This window comes from Alligator sinensis, unplaced genomic scaffold (genome assembly GCF_000455745.1).
Source record: "Alligator sinensis unplaced genomic scaffold, ASM45574v1 scaffold405_1, whole genome shotgun sequence".
NCBI classification, from domain to species: Eukaryota; Metazoa; Chordata; order Crocodylia; family Alligatoridae; genus Alligator; species Alligator sinensis.
In genome coordinates, this window is record NW_005842738.1 from 335,395 (window position 1) to 343,296 (window position 7,902).

At 43.2% G+C, this 7,902-nt stretch overlaps 1 protein-coding gene across 1 annotated transcript in view; it reads left to right on the forward strand.

Moving 5' to 3' along the window:
* Positions 1 to 3,923: 3,923 nt before the first annotated feature.
* LOC102374436 (nuclear receptor subfamily 0 group B member 2-like) overlaps positions 3,924 to 7,902 on the forward strand; it is a 14,938-nt gene continuing 10,959 nt past the window's right edge. Inside the window, exon 1 of the mRNA XM_006034416.1 lies at positions 3,924 to 4,597. Coding sequence (XP_006034478.1) covers positions 3,928 to 4,597 — 670 coding nt within the window. The 5' untranslated portion in view covers positions 3,924 to 3,927. The remainder of the gene's footprint in view (positions 4,598 to 7,902) is intronic.

The following is a 7,902-nucleotide window of genomic DNA, read 5'->3' on the forward strand; positions in this document are numbered from 1 at the left end:
GTCCCATGGGACTGATGAAAGACTGACGCAAAGTACCTATTTAATAGGTTGGCTTTTTCCTGGGCGTCAGTTGTCAGTTGCACCATCTGGTTCCGCAGGGGTCCAATGTTGCCCCTGATTTTCCTCCGGCTCCCCACGTATCTGAAAAAGGACTTTTTATTGTCCTTGATGCTCGAAGCTAGTTGGAGTTCAGTTGCAGCCTTGGCTTTCCTGGTATGCTCCCTGCAGGACCGGACCAGTGCAGAATAATCCTCCTTGGAGGTGACTCCCATCCTCCATCCTTTGTAGGCCTTTCTTTTTAGCCTCAGGAGGTCTGCTAGGTCCCTGGAGAGCCAGGGGGGCTGCTGTGCCCTCTTGCTGCCTTTTTGTTATTGCATTAGAATCTTGGGGACTATAATATACTCCTGTGTCCCATGATCTTCCAGAATACCCGTGTGGCCAAGCAAACTGTTTTCCTGTGGTATTAATACTTTGGCCTCAGATTTTGAGAGAGGTCCAGATGGCTCATGTTTGTATTCAGATTTAAAGCAACTCAAGTTTCAGGCAGTAAAAAAAATATTATAAACATTCCTTCATTTTTAACATGATGACATATAACACAATTTCCTTTAGGAAATAAATAACCAATAAACATCATTTATCAATACAGAACTGTAATATAATATATTTGCTGGAATATAAAAGCATTTCCAGTGTGGATGGCAAGAAAGAAGGGAAGGAGAACATGAGTAAGAACTAGTAGATTGGGGTAGGCTTTTGGAGGATGTAGGGTTCATCTACATGTGCACATTTAATCTGCATTAGCCCAATTTAAGGTGCATTAAGGGCATGCATCTACATGTGTGCACCCCTAGTACGCCTTAAAAAGTGATTTAAGGCTATTTTAGCCTAAATTTAATACCTGCATAAAGCAGGTCATAAGTCAGTCTGCATACCCGTGTTAATGCACATTAGCAAGTTTACATGTTTGCTAATGTGATTTAGCTATTCGTGTATAAATTTTCACAGAGTCACAGAAGTTTAGGGCTGGAAGGGTCCAGCCCTCCTGCTCTGAGCAGGAAAGACTGCTGGGGTCAAACAACCTGCTTTATGTGTGCATGTGTAGAAGTACACCTAAATTGCCTTAATGTGCATTTGCCTAATGCACATTAAGTTTAGGCTCACGTAAAAGCACATGTAGACATGCCTGCATTCTAGATTCTCAGAGAATCTAGCCTGCTTTGAGATTTTGAGTAGAAGGACAGACTGGTTCGCATGTTTCTTTCTAACCAATCTTAGTCAGCATGGGGGTGGGGGAGGACTTGTGCTGCAGTTCGACAGATGCCAGCTTCCATTTAATTATATTACCTCATCAAGGCACCCAGCTGTCTGAAACAATGTACATCTTTCTCTCAGGGCTGAATTCTGGAAGGTGCTTGCCCTAATCTAGACATGAATTTGAAGGCTATGCTTAATTTTGATCATATCAGGACTTCCCATTAACTTAAAATATGCTATGCGTATGACTAAGATATTGCGCCTAATCTGTTTTGTTTTGTTTTTTAAATTTCATCTTCACACTTGGGCCATTTCCTGATAAATTAGCGAACTAAAAATGGTATTAAAGATAGAGGAAATGTCAATAGATAAGGGAGCAGATGGAAACCTCTCAATTTTTCTGTCTCTGGCACACAATATTTCATCATCCTTGGGACCATCAGTGAAGTCGGGTGTCTTGGGAAGTACCAGTCACCCTGGAGGTCCACAGCTACTCCTGGGAAACAAGATACATAAATGTTGCTATAGAAAGCCCTGTTCAGATTCGATGTCAAAGTTTACAGGACAATTAAATGTCTATATAATGGGGAAATGAGACAAGGTTTGAGAAAACCAAAGAATATATCCATGTACTATAGTGGTACATCATGATCTTTTAAGTAGACATATTAGTTTACCGAGAATAGAATGAATGACTTTTGGAAGCACTACAAGAAATAATAAAAGTAGAACAAGTTTGTCTTTAATCTTAATTTTAAGAAAGTAGGGCAAAGAGTTGCACCACCAACATAATAAGACAGCGGTATTCTACATTTTGTCCCTGCAGGCCAGATACATAGCATAAAGGCTTTCATTGGGCTGGAGCAGATGTTGGAGCCCAGCACCTCTCCCTCCCTCACATGCCAGGATGCGGCCCTAGACATACCCCCTGTAAAGGTGTGGCTTTTAACCCAGGGCCCTGGCCTTCATGGTACAACTGCTCTAGGAGAGAATCTATGGCAACCAAATTAATCAAATTTAAAATAATGCTGAAAATCCCAGTTCAGAGTATAATTTGAATGCACTGCTTTGTTGAAGTCTATCTGTTTGGCCAACATCAGGGCTCTATGTTTGATTCTTGGAAAACTTCTGGCTTAAGAAAAGTTACCTTCTCATATACTTTTTCTTCAAAATTTAAGAATAGAAAATTTCAGCATTGCTATAGAAGCAGGTGATGTTCCTGATCATTTACTGTATTTGATTTTCAGTGCTTAAGATTTTAAAGAATGATTGCCTAATGTCAGTCTTTGCTGCTGGAGAGTTTCCCAGAGCCACAGGTTTCTTCTCACTGTCCCATTTCTTGTCTCAAAAAACAGGCTAAGGTTCACCCCTGGAGTGACTCATCCCTGTAATCTTTACCGACTCCAGGGTAATCTCCCCTTGGTTTGTGTAAAATTTCTGCATTTCCTCTTCCTGCAGGTGATAGTTTTTTGTATCTGTCTCTTTATGTGCAGGTGTCCTCTACCATTTAAGAGAAACATTTTTTAGAGCCAAAAAGAAGTTAGGGAGAGGTGATGCCTTTAGATTTTGCCAGATTCCCCATTGGAAGCTGAGACTTGAAATGAAAATTGAAGAAAGGGTGAACGCACTTGAATCAAGACAGCAGGAAATAGTTGCAATACCTTCTGCAGTTTGAAACTACAGAGATCCAATAAGCCCTAATCATGTAACTAATTTTGGCTTCTTTCATTACTTTTATCCATGGGGCTGAGGTAGCATGTGTGTTTTAAGGCTCATGGTTGATAGCCAAGGGACAGAAGCACTCATGGCATGGGTATGTCAGATTACAACAAATCTAAATTGTGCTAAATATCTTGTCACAAGGACAAGGACATGAGTAGGAAGGAAGGATCCAAGTCTACTCTCTGAAGGTGGGCATAGCTTCCCAATTAAGGGCTATAGTTTCTTGTGAGTTGCTCCAGCCAACAGACTTTTAATAAATGGCAATCTTTTCTTACCTATCTTGCAGTACACTAGCCTTTGCTGAATAACTATATTATCTGACTGACACTTCCCCTCTCCAGCCCTGCAAAATATTGTATGCACAGGCTTAACCTCATGTAAACGAAATAATCCTATTTAAGTACTTACGATCTCCAAAATACCACCCTTAGTCTATAAATTCCTTGGAGTCCTTTTAGTTTTGTTGCAACGGGCTAACTCATTTTGATGCCGTTAATACTGATAAATACATGTTTGCACCCTGCCATGCATGCACCAGTCAATGGCCAAGGTCAGCATCTCCATAAAAATGCAAATAGCTTGTTTCTGTAGTTATCATTTCTCTGTTGACTTTCGCTGAAGGACAAGCTATTATATGATGTATAGCCTGCAATTGTAAAAATACATAAGCAGCATTATAGGGTCCTTGATGTCATGGTACATGGACAGTCCCAGCAAAATTGCAGTGATGTGTGACAGCATGCACGCATATGTTTCTATTGTTGTGTTGTTCAGGTGATGAACCCTCTGTCTCTGTTTCAGGCAATTGCAGTCATGCAGGATACTTGGGTTGGCAAAACCACGCCTTGTTTGGCTATGAAGGAAAACAGTCTGGAGCAAATAAAGTTCAAGGTAACTTTACAGAGCAGGGTCATATTTCTTTTCAACTGACTGTATAAAAAGCACACAATGCCTCAGTGTTTGGCAGAAGTGCTAGAACAGCATAGTTCTATACGTACTGCGTTTGGCTGTAACAAGGGCACCAGTCAGGAAACCCTCAAAGCTATGGCCAGTCAGGTCCCAGCTGAGAAGTCTGAAAAGTGTCAGTGTGAGACAAGCCGTCCTGAAAGCATTCTTTACCAGCTCCTTAGCAAACAACACCAAAATGATACCCAATGGATTGACCACTATTCCTACACTCCCTGCTCCCTACCAAGTGTTGGCTGTCCTTGTGTGGATAACAGGAGAGTTATCCTGAAAAATCCAGAAGTCACTTGCATGAGAGCTTCTGAAGTGCTCCTGAAGACTATAACTTTTATAAGAAATTTGCCCTCCTTCTGTGATTTGCCCCAAGAAGATCAGATCCTCCTGGTACAGCAGTGCTGGGCCCCTCTCTTTGTTTTGGGTCTGGCACAGGAGAGAGTGGATTTTGAACTGAAAGAAATTTCAAGCCCTAGTTTGTTGAAAAAAATCCTTCTCAATCAATCTTTGGCAGCTAGTGAGGAACTGGAGAGCTTCCCACATGGAGCATCGTTAGCAGAAGTTCAGAAGCTGAAACATTTTCTGAAGAAATTCTGGAACTTGGATATGTGCGCAAAGGAATATGCTTATCTTAAGGGGATTATTCTCTTTAATCCAGGTAAGTCTCAACAGAGTATTTCTAGAAAGAAAGTTCACAGTTAATTGTGTGTTTAAAAGTACACTTAAAGCTACTTGCAAACAAACAAACAAAATAATTCAGAAGGGAAGTCATTAAATCACTGAATGCAGAGTTTGAAAATGTTTAGCTACATTAATAGAAGCTGTTTAAACTGAACATTTGTTTACATGTGTTGGTATTTAGACCATTTACATGTGCTCATTCAGTTACCTTGTAAAAATAAACAGTCTTTTAACAAATCATTAGTTCATATGTATGTACTGTGCCACTTAAAACTCATTTCCAGACTTGTGGGGAAGACTAGTGGGTACCTCTACATGTACATCAAGGCTGCTCCAATGCGTGGTAATTATCGTGCTCCAGCAGATCCCAGCGTCACATGTATCAGTGTCCCTGTGGTGAAAAAGGGTGGCAAGGGTGCCTTTAACTACAGGTCCTTCAATGAAATTCAGTTAAAGTGCCCCACTGCCATTTTTCAGCTTGGGGATGCTGATACGCATGACATTCCAGGTGCTTTAATTAGAGATTTAATTAAAGTGCTTCCCCTCTCCACCCAACCCCCAATCTCCTAAAGCACATGTATAAATTCCCAGAATGGCTGCATTAAATAGAATGTGGCAGGGCACATGCAATACACATATTAGACACACATTTTAATAGGACTTCTTATGTAGCTAAACTATTTGAAAGCAGATTAACAAATGAATTAGGTATAACATCTAAGTGATGTGATTTAATCTCCTGCGCTGTGTTGCAAGTTGCATCCTAGGTTTGTTTTCTATTATGTAGCAGTTTAAATTTAAGAGTTTCATATTTGGGCCCTAGAACAGCAGTTATAAGGTAGACTCAGAAAAGTTAGAATGATTTGTTTTACTCCTCATGACAAATAGGCAGATGCAAGTAAAGGTTAGCCTATAGGAAGTTTGGCTGCTTCAGATTCACAAACTGTGTGAATCATTAAAGGGCCTGACCCCAAGTGTAATGAAGTATGTTGAAAAGACTTCTATGCTGTAGATTTTGGATCAGACCCTTTCTAATGGGTGACAAAAAGCACTATTCAGAACACCAAAAAAACCCCTATAGTTGAGGTTATGCCAGAAGGGCACTCAAACACTTTAGCTGCAAGAAAACTGGGTAGTTAGTGATGCTTCTTGGAGGGACCATATTGCAATTGCCTTTCTGTAGACTGGGCTGGCCGTGCTTTTGTTTTTCAGTGTAAAGCAAAGTGTGAGTCTTTTTAGCGCCCTTCAGGACATTTTGCATTGTCTTGTGTATCTCGTAATGCATCTGTGCTATGCAACTGGACCGGTGGAATCTTGTTTGCTTCATTGTGAATGGTGTCAATTACTAAATATTATAGATAAATCCTCATGTTGGGGGTAAAATAGGCTGAAAATAAATTAGTGCCATTTTCACTAATTTCACCAGATCTGCTTAGCAGGAGATAGCTCTTGGTGGTTTATACAGGATTTATAATATAGGAAAAAGGATTTATATATAGGAAAAGCTCTCCCCAGCCCTTTGAAGAAACCACAATCCTTGTTTTACATCTGGCGAAACAGAGGCAGAGCCATTATGTGACTGACTTAGATAGGGCTTTAAACTACGATCACAGGGGGATGGGAAAACACTAACTGGAGCCTACCCGGGGGGCCAATATACAGGAAAGCTCCATTGACGATGAAACCAAGCAAGCCACTCTTACGGGAGCTGAGAAAACAGCTCCTCTTCAATGCAATAGGTGGCCAGTGACCTCTATAGAAGGACTTAGGTGCCTGTACACCAATGCCAGAAGCATAAGGACCAAGCAGGAGGAACTAGTCCTCCTGCTTTCCACTGGGCACTACAATCTAGTAGGGATCACGGAGGCCTGGTAGGACTCCTCTCATGACTAGAGTGTAGCCATAAAGGGCTACGTCCTTCACAGAAGGGATCGAGTAGGGAAGAGAGGTGGGGGTGTTGCCCTCTTTGTGAAGGAGCAGTACACCTCTCTACAGGCTAATGTTGGCCCTAAAGAAGAACAGCTAGAAACCCTCTGGGTCAAGTTCCAAGGGAGGCATGGTGAGAGAGACCTGACTGTAGGTGTATACTACAGGCTGCCTAACCAAGGGGAGGAAATTGATCTAGAGTTCACCCCTGAACTAATGGAGGCCACGCATGTATGGGACATGGTTGTCATGGGTGACTTCAACTACCCAGACATCTCCTGGGAGGAGTGCTCGGCCAGCTTGGATCAATCACAATCCTTCCTGACCAGCACCAAAGAGCTTTATATGACTCATGAAGTGCACAGGCCAATTAGAGGCAATGCAGTTCTTGACCTGGTCCTGGCCAACTTAAACATAAAGGGCAGTCTAGGTGACAGTGACCATGAAATCATTATGTTCACGGTCCATCGCAAAGCTGACAAAACATACCAAACCTGAAGTCTTAAACTTAAAAAATGAAAATTTTAAAAAGCTCAGGCCATTAGCAGAGAATGCCCTGAGAGACCAAGGACCACAGGTAAAGGGAACACGAGAAGAATGGTCATTCCTTGAGGGTACAATCCTTAAGGCTCAGAGAAAATCCATTCCCTTAGAGAAAAAATAGCAGAAGGGTCTGTCGCAGGGCACCTCAGTGCCTGCTTCTAGGGAGTAGAAACTGCCAGAGAGAGCAAGCCCTGGCAGGACATAACGAGCCCAGATGAGGGTTGCCAGGGTAACGAGCACAGCTGCAGGTTGCCGGGGCAACTAAGGAGAGCCAGCTGCCGGTAGGAGGCAGGGCCTGGCCCTTATAAAGCCCAGGGCTGAGGCCAGGTTGGTAGTTCTCTGCCAGCAGCCAGGGAGGCAGGAGCTCCGGGAGTGAGGATGCGGAGAGGAGCCTAGTAGCAAGTACCACTGTTATATGGAGCAATGTGGTTATAGCCAGAGGGCATGTGTTTAAGTTATAGCCAGGAGGCTTGTGGTTATGTTTGGCTCTGTTGTTACACCGGAGGTTTGGGTGAGGCTGTAGGGGTTGGAGGAGGCCTCATAGGGACCCCAGAGGTGTGGGGGCCCTGAGCGCAACCAGTGGGTTGCGGGCGGGGAACAGAGACCCCGGATTGCATGCGGGGCATGTAGACCCCAGCCCCAGAGAGGGGCAGCTTTGAGACGCCCCAGAGGGGGCATGACAAGCCCCAGAAGGGGGCACTACTAGGAAGCCCTAGCGTAGACGTGGCGAGCCCCAGAAGGGGGGAGCGCAGCGTGGGCCCAACGAGTCCCCGAGAAAGGGGGGGACTATTGAGAAGCCCAAGGTGGGCACGG